Source organism: Lepisosteus platostomus, chromosome 12, assembly GCF_059453375.1.
Source record: "Lepisosteus platostomus isolate fLepPlt1 chromosome 12, fLepPlt1.hap1, whole genome shotgun sequence".
Taxonomy (NCBI): Eukaryota; Metazoa; Chordata; class Actinopteri; order Semionotiformes; family Lepisosteidae; genus Lepisosteus; species Lepisosteus platostomus.
In genome coordinates this window covers 44,492,127-44,513,845 of record NC_142622.1, presented here as the reverse complement: position 1 = coordinate 44,513,845, position 21,719 = coordinate 44,492,127, and the positions used below count along the sequence as shown (strand labels likewise).

Here is a 21,719-nt window from a genome sequence, read left to right as displayed (position 1 = left end):
ATGATAAGACTTTGGAATGTTTCCAGATTTGGCCTTTTACATTTTTAACAGTTCAGTTTGAAAGCAGTGTCTTGGGTATTTTTTATTTTGTGTCTGTAACATCAATGATATCTTTCCATCTCATACAAACATTTTTCTCACTTACAGAATAGCGTGTCTGATACCAACTTGAATGATCTTAATTCCAGAATTAAGGAGTTAATATATACTGACTCTGACCTTGTTGTGACTCCAATCATTGACAATCCTAAGGTATGGATTACTAGTTTATTTAGACATTGTTAACAGAATCTAATACTTTTTTTTCTGGTTAGTATATGTACTGTAAAATTGAAATGACTCATTATGAAATCAGTGTAAAAGTAATTGCTAAGTAATTATTTTATATTTAAAATTATGGAATTCTTATTCAAATGTTTGTATTTATCAGTATTTGTGTAATTAGAAACAGTGAACGTTTACTAAAATGAACATGCCAGACTTGACAATGTTAAAGGATCTGATGTCATTTACCTAATTTACTAAAAAAGTACATTCCTGATGTCACCGGCGTTGTTTTACAGATATTGAAACCAGTTCCTGTGAGGTTTGACGCGAAGACGTTGAGTGTCCATGCTTATTCAGGTGAACCGATTGAGCATCTGTGTGTGGTAAAATGGAAGTCAGGTGCAAGGTAAACTTTGACACAACCTGCATTTGCAGAGTTCATGGAGGCAGAGCAGGACAGAGCAGGATTCTTCTGCTAAGCACAGATCTCCATTTATTACCGGGTTTGCAATTGGTTGTGTTAAGTTGAAGTTTTTGATTTATTCCAGGCCCAATTTTTTTTTGTAACTGCTCTACAAAGGTTCATATTTATTTATTACTTCAATTCAGAGTTGGCTAAGATGAACAAAATGCAGAAGGAACAAGAAAGTAATTAATGAAGGACACAGAATTCCAGTGTGAAAGTGTGAACCTCATTCACTCATTCCAGGAGAACTTAGGACCTGTTTCTAAAAAAAAAACATTTACATTTGGAAGAGTGCGTTAAAGTTACATTTTGTTAATAATTAGTTCACTGCTGTTAAAGGGTTAGTTTTTGTAATGTTTGTTGTAGTGTTTTTTCCTGGTACTTTTTCCTTGTTGTTTTCATGTCCTGCTGTCCTTTGTGCTTTTCTGTGCTGTTTTCTTTGATTATCCTTGGCTTTATGAATTGAAACTTAAGGCTAAATTTCCACCCTCACAAAAGAGATTGTGTTCCCCTTCAGTAGCTTGAATAGAATGTCTGTGTCCTTGGCTGATTTCAACAGGAATCTGACAAGCTTGCCACATTGTTTTGTTCCAGAGGGGCCCGTACACACACTAGCCTCTCCCTCTGATGCTGAACGTTTTGAGCTGGTTTCATCAGAATTTAAAGTGGCCAGCTATATACAGTAGTAATCTAGGGAAGAATAAATGGAATAGAATTAAATTCTGTTACGAAAAACGTTTTCATAGACTGCCTCGGCGTATTGTAGAGGACATTGACTGGCTTATCCAGTATTTCCAAGCATATCTCACTATGATACTGTATGTGCATGAAAACCAGCCGTTTTTGGGTTTTGGTCTTGCACTGTGAGGAGGAATGCACACTTGCCCAGAGCCTTGCATGAGGGAATTTCATGACCTTGTTCCTCTGCTGATTGCAGCCGAGAAGCTGGCGTCTCTGAGTGATAAGGAGTGGGGCAGCTTCCTGCAACAGCTGTCCTCGTCTCTGGAATCTGGCGATAGGAACACTGGAGCTCCCCGGACCAAACTGAACCTGCTCTGCTATCTTTGTACTGTGTCTGGTCATAAGGAAGTAGCCACGAGGTTACTAAACTCTCAGCTGGTAAGTGCATCAGCCCAGGGCCAATTACATGCTCTGAATACCATGCATTGCAGTAGCTATCAGCGACATTGTGCCCTGTTGACTCTTGCATCTAATTAAGGAAAGCGCATGTCTGGAATTACCGGCTATATCCAATAAAGCCACAGTCTGGGGGGCAAAATGTGGTCTTTAAACAGCTGAATCAGGCTCATTCGTTTTCCTTAATTAAGACGAGTTTCATTTACATTTTGTGAAGTCCTTTTGTTTGCAGCTTTTCTTGAACACCCCAAATCGTAGGAAGGAGAAAAGCTATGTAGATGTTTTAATTCCATATCCGGAGGAAGTAAAACAATAGCAGTTTGGATGGATGCCAGAAGCTGGAGTTTTTATACATTTTTTATGTTTGGAATCCTGATTAAATTTTGTTCCATACCCACCCGATTTGCAATCACCAGTTGTTTCCTAATGCCTTGGCTCACAGCAACGGTGATAAAACGTCTGAGTGACACTATGTGCCGCCTTTATTTTTCTGTGAATAATTTCATGTTTGAAGAATAAATAGACAGTGTGTTGAAATCCTGGTATTTAAAGCTGGAAACAACACCCAGCCTAATATTTACAGACTCCAAAGTACACTACATACATTTTTAATACAAGTCACTACCACTGACATCCACTCAGACAGAGAAACAAGCGTTTATCTGGGAAAAGACTCATCAGAAGCTCACCCTCCAAACTGACTCTACAGGCCCCCGTGCCACTATACAGCTCCTTTTCCTAAGTCTTCTCTTTTTGAGTCCCTTCAATGAAAGTATGACGTTAGTGAGACCTGCCGTGACCTTATGCCTGCTGGGCTGCTGTACACCTCTGAGCCGCACGCCGCCTTCTTGCTAGACTGGAATTGCACGTTTCGACCACCAGATGGGGTATACATGACGCGGACAAAAACATAGTTAGTTATCGATTTAGTTAAAATAAATTTGTTCAGTATTGCATCAGCATATCAGGTTTGGGCCTGTCGTTTGCCTTTCTGATGTTTTTCTTTTCCTTCAACAGTTCCCATTGTTAAACCAGCAGCTGCGCACAGCTCCTAACTGGGATGTGTGAGTATTACTGGATTCCATTTGTTAAACCACAAGCGTCTGCTTTCTGAATTCCCAGCAACTGTTTCTGGCAGGAATGCATGGCAGGTGTGCTCTCTGCAGTGCCCTCTGCTGACACTGCGGCACATACTTCGTTAAGAAGGAGAATGCAGTTAATTGTAAGATAAAGCTGCATTTTTTTATTGTGGAAATGAAGAAACCGCATCGAAAAGTGCGAATTTGTGTTACATTTAATTTCCCCTTTGCCTAAGAGTTGGCGATTTTAAGCAGTCTTTATAGTTAGTTGTCTGTGTTTGCCGTACCTAATGCACATTTTCATGTGTGAGATATTGCTTGCTACTTCTTTCAGAAAGCTAATGCTTGTGAATTTACTGTATATTAAAGCATGTCCAATTGTGACTGAGGTGTTCAAATACGAAGTGTTTTGTTTAATGCCTTACGTAAGCATTCACAACCCTACAATAATGACCCCATGCTGTTGAATTACAACTAATGTAAGACCTCTTTTAGGGTGGATATTTTTGGTCACAATGGGAAATAAAAATAAAATATTTTAATTGACTGAGTATTCAGCCCCTTTGCTAAGGAAAACCTAAATTAGTTCAGGTGCACGAAAAGTACTTTAACCGTCACAGTTGTGAAGCTCTGTGTGCAATAATAGTGGTTCGTTTGATTCCAGAAATGGAGAGTATCGTGTTTGATTTTGGAACTTAAGCTTATAAAAATTATTTCCTCCTCAACACATTTGAGTCCTAATATGACGATAAGAGTGACCTCTCAAATGAAGTTTCAGTGTACTACACTGTAATCAAACCAATTATAATGCTGATAAAAAGAACACCTTGCTGCTGCGTTTGTGTTTTAGGCGTGCCAAGGTAATCCGTGTTATTGGGCTACTGTCCTCCCACTCAGTGCAGCTGAATGAAGACGTGCCTGTTTCAGAAGTAAGTGCTTCTTCCTTTACACCCGAAGAAGGCTCCACAGCCGAAATGTTGCGTTTCTTTCCTCTCTTTCCAGCAGGGAATTAACCTTTACTTGCTTCTTGCACACATTACTAAAATTGAGTTGACACATATGAATTTCTATTTTTCAGCTAAGGTGTGTCATTTAGTATGTCGCATGCTACATAAACTACATTAATGTATTTTTTAATTGAATGTGAATTTACTTATGCAGAATCTTAACAATAACTCAGGCATGACCAGTATGGCCAGCGTGCTCAACTGATTCACAGATCTCATTCAGCCATTTCTTAAGAGAAACCAGGGTATCAGCTTCAACAACATGGCTAAACAAGTCTGTTCTCAATACCCACACCACTTTGTGTAAAAAAAAATACCTTCTGTTCTTACTTTTAAATTGCAACTGTATCACAACTGGCAGCCCACTGGAGCTCAGCAGTGTGAGCCTGGTCAGTACCTGTAGGGGAGACCTCCTGGGAACGTTTGCTGCTGGAAAAGGTGCGTGAGGGGCCAGTAGGGAGCGCTCACCCTGCGGTCTATGTGGGTCCTAATGCCCCAGTATAGTAACTGGGACACTATACTGTAAAAAGGCGCTGTCCATTGGGTGAGTCCTGACTCTCCATGGCCATTACAAATACCAGAGCATTTCTTGAAAAGAGTAGGGATGTTACTCCAGTGTCCTGGCCACATTAATAATAATAATAATAATAATAATAATAATAATAATAATAATAATAATTGCTTACACTTATATAGCGCTTTTCTGGACACTCCACTCTAAGCGCTTTACAGGTAATGGGGACTCCCCTCCACCACCACCACCAATGTGCAGCCCCACCTGGATGATGCGACGGCAGCCATAGTGCGCCAGAACGCTCACCACACATCAGCTCTCAGTGGGGAGGAGAGCAGAGTAATGTAGCCAATTCATAGAGGGGGATTATTAGGAGGCCGTGATTGGTAAGGGCCAATGGGAAATTTGGCCAGGACACCGGGGTTACACCCCTACTCTTTTCGAGAAACACCCTGGGATTTTTAATGACCACAGAGAGTCAGGACCTCGGTTTTACGTCTCATCCGAAGGACATTTCCCCCACTGTTCTTTAGACTGGTTCCAGAACACTTATATCTATATGTAGCATGGTGAACAAAATTGTACACATATTCATGTTCATATAATACTTAAAATCCATTGGATATCAAAGGCAAATTACCTTGAAATAGAATCCTCACTTAAGTTAACAAGAAAAATCAAATCTGCTGGTTCCCAGTTAAAATTGTCCTGCAGTATCAAAGAGAAACACCAGATGTCACCCCAATACAGAACTTGTAGGATCCCTATTGCTCTGGGTATAAAAGCCTGAAATGGTTATTTTGTGTTGAATTTAAAGGCAATAAATTTGATATTGTTTAAGTAGAAGTGTGAGTTTATCACAGGTAGACATAAATGGGCTTTAGGGCTACTCAGCTGTATAGTCTCACAGTCTTGCAGTTGAAGTTGAAACGTGTTCAGGGATGTATAGACATAACATCAAAGAATACCAAAATGCATTGTGGTTAATTAGTTAAAAGTGGTTGTATTTGATGTAGAAACTGGCGCCTCTGCATGATCCATGGCTTATGTGGTTTTCCATAGCAAAGTGCTGCTGTTTCCATAAAAAAGGTTTCAGTAACGAAGGCGGTGAATTCAGTAAATCACCAGTTGTTACATGTTAGTGAATGTTTGTAGAACTCTACATCATATTGCTTTGTAGTTTTGATTACTCAGTCCTTGTTTGCCCCGATTTTTGTCTGCAGCCTCAAGATGTTTTGAGTCTTGTGGGTCTGAAAGTCAGAGGGCTATCCGCTGGCCTGGCAGGGCTCCAGACGCCCGCTGCACACAGCAGGAGGGTCATTTCCCCCTGAGCTGAGGTGCCTGGCTCTTGCAGGGGCAGGGCTTCTTTGGAAACTTGCAGCCGGCGCGTAGGCACCACCCAGACAGTTCAGGCCTGGGCGATAGTGGGCCATGCCAAGCGCAGACCACGAGGAGGGCCTGCTGCCTCAGCTCGCATCACGGCAGGAATGGAGAAGGCACTTTTGGTCTATTATTTTTAAATAACAGTAACCTTTTTTTGACTGATTTTAATGCAATTTAAAGACATTGTTAATACGTTAATTTATTTATAGTTATTAGTGTTATTTGTTTTTATGATAGAATAGAAGCTTCTGTGTTGAAGTTCACAAGTAAGCGGAAAAGAACAGTCTTTTGAATGTTAGTTTTTTATATTTGATTTCATTTTCCAACTGACTCTATTCTTCGGAATTAGTAACGCAATTTATTACAGAAGATTCTGGCTTTAGAAATGTTACGTAGGTCTTTGTGTGGACATCCGTATCCATATAATACATGAACATTTGCATTTTGTTAAACATTATTATTATTAACATTATAAACTGAGTGATGAACATCATTGTTAACATAATCAGCTTTAGCATGGCTTTACATTGTTTTGTTTGTAATATTTTTGTAATTTAGGTAATATAGTGACTCTAAAATCACAAATATGAAAATGTGTATATATATAATAAGTACTTTTTATATATATGTATATAAAACTTTATAAAATATCAAATTTCCATGTATTTTATCCATTGAATTATTACATTTCAGATCATAAGTACATGCATATGTACTGTGTATATACAGTTTTCGGATGGGGAAGGACAAATCTCACTGTGGATCAAGTGTTCTTTTCGATTCTGATCCTTTCTACATTGCATAAGCTGTGGTGTCTTAAAAATAGGTGCTGTAGAAGGGTCTTGCGGTAGAATTATTGGTGTTCCTCTGCCTTGTTATACTTTTCTGTTAGTGGTGTGGCAGTTGAAAACTAGAGGAATCTGGTTTTCAGGTGCCACTCTAGTCTGAGTGTCTTGCTCTTGTTTGAAGCAATCTTTCAGTCTGTGCTCTGGGTTTGGCTTGAAAAATATTTTACAGTGTACTATGTGGTCAAATATACTGGTCCCATTTTAGTTCCTGTGTTCACACTTCAGTGTAAAATTCCCACTGGAAGAAAAGCAATTCAAAGTAAGGACAAGTCCAGCTAATCTTAAACCTGTCTGTTGGTGGCTTTATTGCCATCTGTTCGTACAGGGCATTTAATACCTTTACTGTTGGAATCAATGGGGTATAAACTTTTAATGTTCATGGTAAAGATTTTCATTTAATTAAAATAGTCAATTTTTTGCAGAAAATGTGTGCAGTACTCGATTTATGTGAGCAGTGATTCAATAATCACCAAGAAGCCTGCGGATCAGTTAAGTGGTGCAGAAGCAGACAGATGCGAAGGGTCAGCCTGAATTGCTGATTTATGGATTTTAGGAACTACGTATGAATGACTACAGCAAGGCTTTCTTTAACAGTTGGGTTACATGATAATGTTGGTAACCAATTCAAATGTCAAAATCAGTAATTGATAAATAATGTTTTATTAATGTGAAATGATTTCATTGTCAGCCTTCAAATAGAAGCTGGTATGACAGAGTTGTTGATGGGCTTTTTTACAAGTATATAGAGGTCTTCACTCCATGCTTCTGCAACTCCACCTTTGTCAGCTGGTTTAATTCCAATGTCAACTCACTTATGTATGTACTTCAGGGCAAACTACTTTTAAGTTGCTGAGTTGTTTGGTTAAATCAGATTTGTTTGATTTCTGATTTACATTTGTTAATAGGAACTGTTGTGCAGGTTAAAACCAGGTTCTATGTAAATTCCTTTTAAAAAAAGGCAATATTGAGTCTGTATGCTTATAAAGACAAGATGAACTAACATTTTAACTTTTAACCATCACTGTTACTTGTCTCCTCTGATGAGGAGAGAGTTTCTTAAAATAATGTTTAGCTGTCTGTCAACAGGTTTCCTGGAAACTGTCACATAAAATATCAAAATAACAAATTCACAAACATGAGAAGCTAAATGAGATACAAGCTCATTGTTAGTCATGCCTTTTCTTTCCAGAAGAGACTAAAAAAACTTTCAGATAACCACTCTTATTTTTATGTTTATCCTGGCATTTGTATCAAGACACCATATTTTTTAAATTGGGCACGATAAGTAACCATACAACGATAAAGGGACTAATAAGAGTGCTAATTTATATTTGAGCCATGAAAAGATTAAGAGCTTTAGTTTTAAATGCGTTTTCTTAATTTTTTTCCAATGTCTGCATTTTTTTAGATTCCCTCTCAGTATTGCCCATAAATACTTAAACGTGCTCCTAATTAAGTGTCAAATTAATCATTGTCCTAGGCAGAAAAAAATCCCCCCAGTGGCCTTAATCCAAAATTTTGAAATTATGTTTGACTGCATCAAATCAATATGGACTGTGATTCAAACCTTTTCTCCCCTGAGAGGCAAGGCTACTTTCTTAACCTTCATAGAATTGCTTCTTGTATTTCCTATAATTGCAGTTAGAATGAGTTAGAGTGTCTGGCTCAAAATCTGGTCTATTATTAGTATAGTACCAAGGGAGTTCCTGGTTGCAGTAGCCTTTCTGTTGAACTCTAAGCAATACGAATTTTTGTGCTGTTTTGTAAGTTTGTAGAATAGTGTTAAGGGCTTGGGGGAGATGCAGAGTACTTGATTGATTACTTCAGAATGAAGTACTTATTCATCATGAAATTTCAGGGCAATCTCAATACTGGGTCATGAATTTACAGGGGTCTGTGTGAGCAATCTTTTCAGATCTAAAGACCTAAAATGTCACAAAATGACTAAAGAGGAGGGTATGTTTGTCTTATGAACATATCACGATGCCTTATTTAGCAAGTGCTAAAATGTGTGCACACTACTTGAAAGGTTATCAGTAAAGAGCATATGATACATGTTTATTTTCAAAGGGCAGTCTCTGCTATATTCTCATTTGGAGTAATATAATAATGAAGTACTGTTCAAGTATTGTTTGTCCTAGCCTTTTTTCATATTGAAAATAGACTGAAACTTGGTGCCCTCAATGAGCATCCTCTTTGACATGAAGCTTAAAATAGAAATAACGTTGTTTGGATGTGGGTGCTGCAAGAAATCATGCTAAAGACACAAAGGCCATTGGGTGGAACAGTCTACCAGACCCTGTTGTTGGCAGACTCCCTGGGCAAACCTGAGCGCACAAAAGCACGGCGGCCTTTGGCACCCTGTGGCCTTCTGCATGTCCTCCGATGAGGAGTGAGCCAGTACTTGGTGATACCTGGTGAGCAAGGCATACCAGGGGGGACTGGGGGCTGAAACCATACCTCCTGCATACTCTACCCATTCTTGAGTATTTGCAGCAGGGAAATGAATGTATAAAATTCATGCAGAGTTGAAATCGACATCACGTTGAGCCCAGAATAGGAAACATTTATCCCTGGAATTTAAAAACATTAAAAATATTTTTTTTTTAATAAAAAATGAAAAAGCTGATCATCTTATTTAGTTATTTTTCTGCTTAAACTACTTCTACCATTTTGATCTTCATCTGTTGATTGTGGTCTGCGTTCTATTACTTAGAAATTATGCTCCTCATAGACTTTCTCTTATAGTAAACCGTATATAGTGGAAATAAATGTACATAAGTGACCATTCATTCCTCTGGATCTTGCTAATTACTCAAACTATTCCCTGCTGACTTGTTCTATATTTTCAGTTTTGTGCCAGTTATTTCTGACTGAGGAAAAATATTTGCAGTATTTAGTTATATACAGTGTAAACGTTAGAAACTGTTCTAATTACTGTACATTTTAAATGGACATTAAACTCTTGCCTAAGTTTAGAGGTGTTATGCAATTTTTCCTTCTTATAGGGTTATCTGTAAAAATTCCACATGACCCCACATGACCCCACAGGTTTATATAAACGAAGAGAAAAACATGTTAGAGTGTTATTGTTATAGTGACATTAAAACATTTAACTTAATGTTGTTAAATTAAATGGGCCATATAAAGATATTTTGTTTAATATGTATTGTGCTTAGTTTTGTCATACTTTACTAATAATAACCTACAATAATCTTTAATAACTAAAAGTCCAAAACACAGTGCTAGCATTTGTGCACCATGTGCATAGCTTGAAGTATAAAATAATAAATAACTGTTCTGTTTCAAATACAACCCTGAAACATCTTTTATTAAACAGGAATGCCTTGTAAGAATGTCTGTTTTCTTTTATCAGGACTGTTGACAGTCTGCATGCACAGTCCATTTAAGAAATTGTTTTGGGGGGTGATTGCTTTTGAGTGATAAAGATGAATTTTGGGAAACTGGCATGCAGCACAGTCCTCTAGATTTCTCCTGAAAAGTAAAAGCTTGGATTGAACATCCGGTGCCAAACACGCCTTGCATTAGAAATAGCAGTAACATCTGCTCCTTGCAAAGTCATCGTTTATTTTATTTATTCAGAGGAGGAAGTCGCTCTGAGATTTATCCTATTTGCATAGCACCCTGCTGAGAGCTGTGCTGCAGTGGCTAGTCACAACAATCCTGTTACTTCCATGAAAAAATGCCAATTTAAAATTCAACAGTCTGAAAATTAAACATTTATCATAGTAGATGGCTGTATGCAGTAAGTAGTTAGGATATTAAAATATTTTAATGGAGTGTAGTATAATAGGTAAATGTAGTTCACGTGGGTATCTGCGTCGGCTTGCGTAGGCTGCAAAGGAACAAGAAAAAGGTTTATTCCATGCTGAAAACAGAAGAAAGGAAACACAACGTTTCGTCTGTGGAGCCTTCACACACCTGAAGAAGGCTCCACAGCCAAAATGTTGTGTTTCCTTTCTTCTGTTTTCAGCATGGAATAAACCTATTACTTGTTCCATAATAGGTAAATGCTTGTTATTCACCTTTTGGCTGCCTTGGCCATATTAAAGTAGAGCCCAATGGATAGGCACACTCTAAAAACAAGATGGTGCTTGATGACGCAGCTCATTATTACTTTTCTATACCTGTGTTGTGTCACAGTTGATATACTGTGTATATATAGTCCAGTATTATTTCTTCTCCTTAAGGATTAAGGTATTTTCCCTTGCACACATGTAATTATATTGGTCGTTTACTTAAATGTTCTCTCACCAGTTCATAGCTAGAGGGCGATTTACATCGGGCGTGCTGTAAGCTGGTACAGTATGTTCCAGTACCTTGTGAAATATATGTTGGTATAAGAACTGGATAATCAAGTTTGGAAAATTGGCATCATGTTAGTTGTAGTTACACTGGTGGTATTTGTGCTCATTACATGCTTTTCCATCTTCACATTGTCTAAATCTTGAAATAGCAGCTGTGTGGGGCAAGACGAGGAAAATGAAAAATCACTTTTAAAAGGGTATTGTGCCAGTTTATGTTGGTTAATGCCAGGGTGGGTTCTGTAAGAGTTTGACTGGCTTTTGGTACTGCATTGTTTTTCTTCAGTTGTCTTTACCCAAATCTTTATCCAGAGAAGCCTTGAATCTTAATACAATTTTGTATTCTTGTTTTTGTCTTAGACAGTTGCTGTGTTCACTGAGCTGATCAGAGAAAACTTTAGAAACAGCAAGCTGAAGCAGTGTTTACTTCCTTCACTGGGGGAACTCCTCTGCCTTATTATAAACCAGGTAAGATATTCAAAGGTCAGTCTTTGCCTTTCCAATTTGAAACTGCCGGTTTTGAAATTTGCTTATCTGCGTTACAGATCTGCCAATCTATGAACTGTTTCTAGCTCTGCTTTTTTTCATGCAACCTTAAAATCTCAGCCAGTTAAATTTACACAAGTACTCTTTTGTGCTGGGGGTAGAAAAAGTATAAATATTTTCTGAACAAGAAACATACCTGTACATTCTGCCTACCACCCACTAAACTACTAACAGCACTCTTAATTGCTTCTGACCAATTAGCAAACCATGGTTCTTGAGCAATAAAAAGCACATTAACAATGACACCAAGCAGTGCATTAGTAAGAACCTATGTGCAGAAAAGGCTCAAGGCTACTGGAAAAGCAGGATTTGCTGTTGCAAGGAAAGTGCATGAATCACAGCACTGCACACTGAGTGGCATCCTTCAGATGAGCAGATTGATTTCCTATATTTGTGAAACCTTGGCTAAACATAACCTTTAAACTTTAAAACCTAACTTCTCATTATAGTCCCTCAGTGTTATTACTCTTTTACTTTAAGATTCATGCATCTGACACTCTTTTTTTCTTGTGATAGTTTGTTTGGTAGCGTTTTATCAAATAACTTTCACTTAACCGCTGTGTATGTTAATGAATCGCTGTGAGATGCAGTGGGCCACAAACAACGTGTATTGATTTTACTGCCTTTGTCAGGGAACAACTGAAATCCTCTGTTCATGAAAAAGTTTAATATGCACAGAAAATTAAAAAAGGTGGAAAAGTACACTGGGTGATGAGTGCAATGAACAGATGAAACAAATTTTCAGCTCAAGGAAAACCAGCGAGTACAAAAAGCGAGGCAGAAGTTGTCAAAATTCTTCATAGTACCTGCGGTAAAAACTAACGTGGTCACGATGATATGGTAATCTTTTACCCTCCCTTTAAATGATATGCACAGGTATTGTAAATAAAACAGACACATGTATAGTAAAGTATATCATTCCATTCTTCACTGTCACGCAGTACCAACAGTAAGGTACCTTGTGGGGAATCAGCCCTGATAAATCTAAATAATGAAAAAATCCTTTTGAGTTCCGAATTTTATCTGCTGGTCTTTACAGTCTCTTGAGCTAAACCCCATTGAAAGCTGAATTAGGAGCTTGGACGAAGAGTGAAAAAGAAGACTAAGCCACTGTATTGTGCTATGATAGATAATATAAGGTAGTGAAATAAATTTACATGTGTGATAGAATGCCTAGAATATTATTTTCTTTGTTTGATAATGAATAGGATTTTTTCTGAGAAATGTTTTAGTTAACTACAGCAAACCACATCTTCATTTGTATTTCATTTTGAGAAGGTTAATAAAAAATAATAGTAAGAAATGCACTCAGAAATACGTGTATCTTGTGGTTTAATTTCAATGTAATACTGAGATTTCACATGCCCTGAGAATCAAAACATTTATGCATTCTTTTTACTTAACATATACATCTTTTTATACATTATATAACTGTATAATAACTGTTGAATGTGTGGCATATTTTAGATACAAGATCAAAGGCATTCATGACTGTTGTATGTTGGGACACTACATAAATTTCAAGCTCAGTAAATATTTCTCTACAGTAGAGGTTCACTCTCTGAACTCGGAGTGATGAGCTTTTTGCCTGAAAGATGGGTATCAGATCATTAGGAAGGTAACAAATTACAAGAGGCCAACTGGTCCGTCGAGCTTCTCTGCTGCTCTTTCTCACACTTACACTAACATAGTCAGGGGACTCTCCCAGGCAAAGAATGAAATGTCCTTGAGTACATTTGACCAGAATGAGTTCTCCACAGTGCCACGATGAACCCTAACTTGGAGTGCCTGCTGTAAACCCTCACAAACATGGGGGACATGTGACAAATTCACATACACGCCCCCAGCCTGGAACTGAACCCAGAAACCAGGTCCAGCACAGGGCCACGCCGTGGGTAAATGAGACAAGCTGGAACAGGGAAAGAAATGTTACCATGGAGTTTATAATAATAATTTCATTGTAGTGCTACCGCAGAAAACGAACTGTGAAGGATGTTATCCATAACCGTAATGGAAAATATCTGGACAAGCTAAGGGAAGTGGCTGATGTCGGAAATGAGACACATTTCACTCAGGTGTTCCCTGTTCTGTTACTTGTAAGGTTATGGAAACAATAATTGGAACTAAACTGCAGGATCACGTATAGGAAAGGAATTCCTGGCAATAGTCCACACAAATTTAGAAAAGGGAGGTCTTGCTAAACTGTCATATGGGAGTTCTTTGAACAAGCAACAACAATAATGGACGCACAGAGCAAAGGATATGGTGTATTTAGATTTTCACAAAGCTTTGGTTAGTTCCTCATAATGATAATTCCTTATACTTATATAGCACTTTTCTGGACACTCCACTCAAAGCGCTTTACAAGTAATAGGGACTCCCCCCCACCACCACCTGTCCACTCCCCATACAACACACCAGCTCTCGGTGTGGAGGAGAGCAGAGTGATGAAGCCAGTTCATAGGCAAGGATTATTAGGAGGCCGTGATTAGTAAAGGCCAGGGGGAAATTTGGCCAGCACACTGGGGTAACACCCCTACTCTTTTGAGAAAAGCCGTTGGATTTTTAATGACAACGAGAGAGTCAAGACCTCAGTTTTATGTCTCAACCGAAAGACAGCAACTTTTTTTTTACAGTTATGGTGTCCCCATCATTGTGCTTGGGCATTAGGACCCACACAAACCAAAGGGTTTGTAAAAATGATTGTAAAAACATCTTGAAAGATCCGTTCTCATATTACAAGAGGTAGTGTTTTTCTGTGATTTTTATTTGATTTCTTTGTTTAAAATAATATTTACTTAAGTCACAATTAGAATTGCATTCATTTCGTGTATCTATGTCAAAAGAGCGTGATTTATAGATAGATACTTTATTGATCCCGTGAAGGAAATTGCAGAAATTATTGATCTTATTTGTGTGACTATGCTGCATTAGGTTCATTGCTAGGAGGTAGATTTTGAATAGGAATGTATTTTAAGAACTTATGCAGGTCTGTGATTTGAAGACGAAGACGATTTGAATAAGCGATCGAGGTAAAATGCAGACAATACACTCTTCCTTTCTTGTTGCGGGAAACTGGTCAGTGTTCTAAAATCTCAGTATGAAGGAGAACTCACCATTTCAAGAATTGGGAGGTCACCTGGGGTTGATTGCTTTTTCAATTGTCTTTAAAGAAATGAAGGGTGGTATTTATAGATCATTAGCTACAATCTGTTAGCAGTAAATCAGAAATTGATTTGTCCCCAGTGATATGAAAATGGAGAATTTGAAATGTCAAAACACTCCACAAGAAGAGGGATGAAACTGCAGTTCTGTTTTATCTCTATGACCTAGAAGAGTATAGAAATGTTAAACTGTTAAATATTTGTATGGTATTATGATTTTGTCACACAAATTCAGAAAACATTAGAAAAGGATGATTTTGAGCAAGCCACAACAGTAGTGTATGTAAGTAGAGCTTGTTGTAGGGCATATTAACTGTATATCACCAGAAGGCATTTGAGAAAGTTAGTTCCAGATAAAAGGTTAATATATAGGCTGCAAGCTGTAAGAATCAAAGCCAAAATAAGCATGTGCAAGTGGGCTGAGTACTGATGAATGTGCAGAAACCAGAAAGCGCTGGTATGAGGACAAATCTCTGCCTGGAATCATGTCATAAATGAATTTTCACAGAGATTGGTGTAAACAGAGTGGTCTTGACTCTGTTATAGTTGAGAATACTTGAAGGCTTTTAAGTACAGAACTAGTGGGTATAAGCATTGTAATGTAACAGAAGACATGCATTGTGCAAGACTAGGCAGACAACTAAGAAAATGTAGTTAAGTATCATTTAAAATTCAATATGCAAAGCAATACATGATAACAGCCCAAATATCCATTTGAAATATTGGTTGGGATGCACCAAAGAGTTTATGTGGACTTATCATTTTTATTCTCTGACCAATATGGTGAATCTACAAGTGCAAAAACACACTGTGGTACATAATATAAAGTGGAGGATTCAAATCAAGAGAAGAAAAAAATGCTAAGGTTATTTCACTGTATTAGTTAGGCTAATAAATTGTACACAATGAAATAAAGACCTCAGGGCACAATTAACTGGAAGTTCGTGTGGGATTAAAACCAAGAGACACATCTTTACACAATAGCAGTTTTCTAGTTTTAAGAAAAGTGTGGATGCAATCCTTTGTTTTCTTCATCTAGTCACTGGTAACTTATCAGTCTGTTCTCATTTGTAACCTTTCTTGTATTAATTTGTTAATTTTGAAGTTTAAGTTTGGTGCACATGTGTGCCTTGTTCAATGAGCAATTTGTATCTGTCAAAAGTAGAGAGCACCTAATTTAGTGATTACAGTGCCTTGGGAAAGTATTCGGCCCCCTTGAACTTTTCAACCTTTTGCCACATTTCAGGCTTCAAACATAAAGATATAAATTTTTTATTTTATGTGAAGAATCACCAACAAGTGGGACACAATTGTGAAGTGGAACGAAATCTATTGGATTTTTGAAACTTTTTTAACTAATAAAAAAATGAAAAGTGGGGCGTGCAAAATTATTCGGCCCCTTTACTTTCAGTGCAGCAAACTCACTCCAGAAGTTCAGCGAGGATCTCTGAATGATCCAATGTTGTCCTAAATGACTGATGGTGATAAATAGAATCCACCTGTGTGTAATCAAGTCTCTGTATAAATGCACCTGCTCTGTGATAGTCTCAAGGTTCTGTTGAAAGCGCAGAGAGCATCATGAAGACCAAGGAACACACCAGGCAGGTCCGTAATACTGTTGTGGAGAAGTTTAAAGCTGGATTTGGATACAAAAAGATTTCCCAAGCTTCAAACATCCCAAGGAGCACTGTGCAAGCGATCATCTTGAAATGGAAGGAGTATCAGACCACTGCAAATCTACCAAGACCTGGCCGTCCCTCTAAACTTTCAGCTCAGACAAGGAGAAGACTGATCAGAGATGCAGCCAAGAGGCCCATGATCACTCTGGATGAACTGCAGAGAACTACAGCTGAGGTGGGAGAGTCTGTCCATAGGACAACAATCAGTCTTACACTGCACAAATCTGGCCTATGGAAGAGTGGCAAGAAGAAAGCCATTTCTCAAAGATATCCATAAAAAGTCTCGTCTAAAGTTTGCCACAAGCCACCTGGGAGACACCCCAAACATGTGGAAGAAGGTGCTCTGGTCAGATGAAACCAAAATCGAACTTTTTGGCCACAATGCAAAACGATATGTTTGGCGTAAAAGCAACACAGCTCATCACCCTCAACACACCATCCCCACTGTCAAACATGGTGGTGGCAGCATCATGGTTTGGGCCTGCTTTTCTTCAGCAGGGACAGGGAAGATGGTTAAAATTGAGGGGAAGATGGATGCAGCCAAATACAGGACCATTCTGGATGAAAACCTGTTGGAGTCTGCAAAAGACCTGAAACTGGGACGGAGATTTATCTTCCAACAAGACAATGATCCCAAACATACAGCAAAATCTACAAAGGAATGGTTCACAAATAAACGTATCCAGGTGTTTGAATGGCCAAGTCAAAGTCCAGACCTGAATCCAATCGAGAATCTGTGGAAAGAGCTGAAAACTGCTGTTCACAAACGCTCTCCATCCAACCTCACTGAGCTCGAGCTGTTTTGCAAGGAAGAATGGGCAAGAATTTCAGTCTCTCGATGTGCAAAACTGATAGAGACATACCCCAAGCGACTTGCAGCTGTAATCGCAGCAAAAGGTGGCTCTACAAAGTATTAACGCAAGGGGGCCGAATAATTTTGCACGCCCCACTTTTCATTTTTTTATTAGTTAAAAAAGTTTCAAAAATCCAATAGATTTCGTTCCACTTCACAATTGTGTCCCACTTGTTGGTGATTCTTCACATAAAATAAAAAATTTATATCTTTATGTTTGAAGCCTGAAATGTGGCAAAAGGTTGAAAAGTTCAAGGGGGCCGAATACTTTCGCAAGGCACTGTAATCAGTAAGCCCACTTACCCATCTCTAGGTATGCCGAGGAACTTTATGCTAAATGAACAATTTACACATCTACAGATGTTCTGAAACAAACTGTCAGAGCACTCAGGACATTCCATTGAGCATACACGCCATACTGAACACTTGGATTTTTTGTGATTTTTTTCCAAATTCTTTGGATGCATCATTTCTTGAAGTAAGATTAAAGGCCTATGAAAATATTGGTTGTCATCCCATAAGGATCCTTTATTCGTAAACAGTACCAGAGCTTGTCTGTTTCAAAGGACTGATATGGTTTGTGTGTAGTTGGAATGTTCCAATATCATGTTCTGGATGATTCATTAATTTTCAGATAATTAGTGAGAGATATTATTAAAAAAGGAAAAAATACAAAATGACATTACGAGCTTTATAAGAGAATGTCCTACATGTCATTAAAAAGATTGATTTTTATTGAAAATTCAATTAAAAAAATAATGATCACACAAAATCTTGATTTAGAAGTTGTCCACTTAAGTATTTTGTGCAATTAAAATATTTCCAGAATTGACTAACATGATCCTTCATGTACTGTATCTTCGACCAACCAGGAACTGATTTGCCCTCCAGTGAAGATGCAAGCTTTGTGTTTTATAGTACTTTTAAATAAAAAAAGTAAAAAAATATGCTCTTGTTTTTTTTTAATTATACTTGTGTTTGTAACCCTAATTGCTCTGCGTGTAGTGTGACTAGGGTGTGTGACTACTGTGTTAGGCTTACAGCTGTTCCTTCTGCCTCTCGTCAGGAGGAGAAGAAAGAGCACTCCAGAGACTGCTGGGCCATTCCTTCAGCCGCCTACACTGTGCTAATGAGGTGCCTTCGGGAAGGGGTAAGACTGCTTTATTGTCCTCAGTGGGGATTCTCTACGGTAATGATGCTTCTGAACATCCTACAGGCATTGTTGGAGAACTGTAGCCAAGGGCGAACCAGTGTCTTATCAGCCTCGTAATATACCTAAATTTAAATAATTTTAATATGATTGTGACCTGAGTTACAATTAAGCAAAAGGGACAAAGACATTTAAGATTTTATTATTAATTATTCCTGTATTTGTCTCAGGCTTTTATCCAACTCAGATCACGACTAACTTAAATCTGTTCATCTCTGATCACTTTTTAGTGGGCTTGGTTATTTCGATGTAAGAAACAATTTTTTTAATTGTTTGCTTGGAAAATTAAATCTGCAACCTGCATTGTTCAACTTGAAATTGTACAAATGTATATGAAAGTATCATTTAAGGTGATAAAGTCTCTTTTTCTGTTATATTATCTTAGGATTTTTTTGCTTGATTGTGGACCTTTATTATAGGAGATTTCCATTTTCCACAAATACAGTTTATAAATATGCTGTCCAGAGTTCAGACTTGAATCACTGTCACAGAAAACTCTTGCTTCGGGCTCAGCTGTGACTGGACCTGGACTAAAATAAAAAAAAAACCCTCCTACGAATGTGTGAAGCGAAGGACTTCATCTAACCCAAAATACTGCTTTGATCCAAATTATACCCTAAAAAAACCCGTAATTTACCAAATAAATTAGATATTTAAAATCCTACCTGGATTTGAGTCAAATATGGTAATATACTCAAAAAATATTGAAGTAATCCAGACATCTGAACATGAAGTATTTCTATCATTTTTTACATGAAGTAAAAATTGGTATTTAATAGAATGGTCTTCGTATATGCAAAAATAAATCTTTATTTTAATTATTTCTCAGGAATAAAAGACAGAACTGTCCATCAGGAACATTATTCCCCCCATTATTACCATTATGAGCATTTTTAAAAAACAAAAAACTAGAAGAAACTGTGGTAAAATAATCTTCTGTTGAGAAAAGGATAGAACATTGCCAGTGGTATACAGAAATCGAATTAGTAAAATCATTAATGTTTGTCTTTCCGTCTTTTTCCAATTACTTCATTGCACAAAGTATAATGTATTAAAGTATTTTTCATAAGTTTTGATTTGAGGTGGTTTGAAAGATTCACATTTGGACTTTGGACATCCAGTGATTCCAAGTCTGATTTGTGTCTTATTTGAGATGCTGCATTTAGCAGACTGCTTTGGTTGGATGATAATATGCTTATTATACACAGTTGTGCATTCTTCAGATTTATGAATGACCAAGGCTTTACAAAAAGACTCATTTGATGTGAGATGTATACCCCTTTTATTAAGTGTGGTGTTAGCTAAAGTCTAGAATTTAACTAATAGAGTTACTGAGTTGTTTAGTTTGATGAAAAAAATCTTCCTAATTACTACTTTCCTTATAATGCAGTAAACAAACATTTAAAATCTAAAACATTTGAATTGCACATAAAAATTGTATTGGATTCACAATTACTGTAGAGAGGGTACTTGTTTGCCTAAACTGTCAGTTTTTTTTATTTTGTATTGAATATGACAGTTTTTTCAAACTCTGGAATTGTCCCCTTGATTACACTCCAGCAGAGCCTGTAGCAAAGAAGCCTGTTAGCTTACTAAGCATAAATGTCCCTCACCCTTCAAACAGTTTCTTCAGACATGCATTTAATGATTAAGAACACGTAATACTGGCAAAAAATGGTGATGTCTGAGCAGCAGAACTTTGTGTACAAAAATTTTACATTGAACATTATGCAAATTAAACTGGTACTGTAGACTCAGCCATCTGGCAGGAATCCAGTGCACAGCAAGTCAAACCTACAGAGCCTGAAGCGATATGGGACATCAAGATGACAGAAATAAATTCAAGGATAAGGTACTGCAAGAACTGGGCAAAGGCCAATTCACACTACAGCATTTATTTGTTATGTATTTGAATGCCCTAAATATTGAATGCTTGTTTAAGTGCTAAAGAAGAAAAATGAAAAAAGGTTTGAGATTTGGGAGTAATATTGCCATAGTCATGTTCCTGTCAGAGCAAATTATAAATTTCCAAAAATATAGGTTTTGAAAGTTAAGTCAACAGATAGAGTAGTATTCTATAAGTTACCAATGGGTGTATTGTAATAGGAACCTTTCATTACAATCTGACACTGTTGGGGAGACAAAGTACTTTAAGAAGTACTTCATCACATTTAACAAAGTCACACAGTATAATAGATTACTTTTTGCAAGTTGATAAAACACCGGTAGATGTTGCTTTTAAGAGATAAAATTTCTGATTACTTTAAATTGTAACTATACATGTACTACTAAACTAACATTGTTAAAAATATCCACCAATTTGTTTTTAAAAAGTAATCAGTTCCCCAAGGAGTGTAACTGAAGTAGATTACCTTTTAAAGAAGTAATTTCACCTAACACTGGAACCAGAACACTAAATTATATTGTGGAGGGGTGTTTCAAACAATCAAGTCATTGCTAGTTAAACAGGATTGAATCCAGCTACGTATATAAATGAGTGATCTGTGCAGTTTAGATTTTGCTGTACACTTTCGTGTTTTAATGAAAGTGTATGTTGACTATTTTGACTGTACTGAGGAAGCAAATGTTGCACAATAGTAAACAAAAACACTGGCACAAGATAAATAAAAATTAAACTGGATATGGAATATATCAAAAGGAAAAGCAGGAGAGACAAACCATTCTCTTTGACTAATATCTTAGGCAATTGCTGTATTTGTTTTTGAATAGTCTCTTATTATAGGAGGTTTAAAAGCAGCGATGTGATGTGTTTGCCAGGTGTTTTTCATGAGGTTTCTGTGTGGCTGAGATGCTTCCTCTTGCTTGATTCCATTGACTCTGGCATTGGTTTCCCAGCAGTCAAGTAGCTGAGCTGGTGGTCAATCAGGCCACAAATCTATGGCCTGTCTTCCTTTCCCATTGATGAGGCAGCCTCTCACAGTGGAGACTCCAGGTGTCTTATCTACAGCCGGTCTGTGAACATCACATAGCGAGACCACATTTGTAGCAACAGTGAGCTTCTGCTTGACCCGTGATCTTGACAGGTCATGTGTGTAATGAATACAGCACTGGCTTACAAATTCTAAATAAAACGAAGCCATGTGTTTGTTTAGGTTTGTGTAAAGTGATCATTTGATATAAAAAAAACCTGGGTAAAATGATGAAAGGAAACTTTGCTTCTTAAATGTTTAATATTGAAATTAAGAAAACTGAACTTTTTGGGTAGTGTATATATTTTTGA

General features: G+C 37.4%; 1 protein-coding gene across 7 annotated transcripts in view; it reads left to right on the top strand.

Annotated features, from left to right (window-relative positions):
• ulk4 (unc-51 like kinase 4) overlaps positions 1–21,719 on the top strand; it is a 113,870-nt gene that overhangs the window by 10,389 nt on the left and 81,762 nt on the right. For all 7 annotated transcript variants that reach the window (XR_015925789.1, XM_088602194.1, XM_088602193.1 and 4 more), the window contains exons 13-19: positions 148–252; positions 564–624; positions 1,671–1,852; positions 2,888–2,934; positions 3,800–3,878; positions 11,387–11,494; positions 18,335–18,418. Coding sequence is in view for 6 of the 7 variants with exons in the window: in XM_088602194.1 (XP_088458320.1) it covers positions 148–252; positions 564–624; positions 1,671–1,852; positions 2,888–2,934; positions 3,800–3,878; positions 11,387–11,494; positions 18,335–18,418 (666 nt within the window). In the remaining variant the exon portion in view is untranslated. The remainder of the gene's footprint in view (positions 1–147; positions 253–563; positions 625–1,670; positions 1,853–2,887; positions 2,935–3,799; positions 3,879–11,386; positions 11,495–18,334; positions 18,419–21,719) is intronic.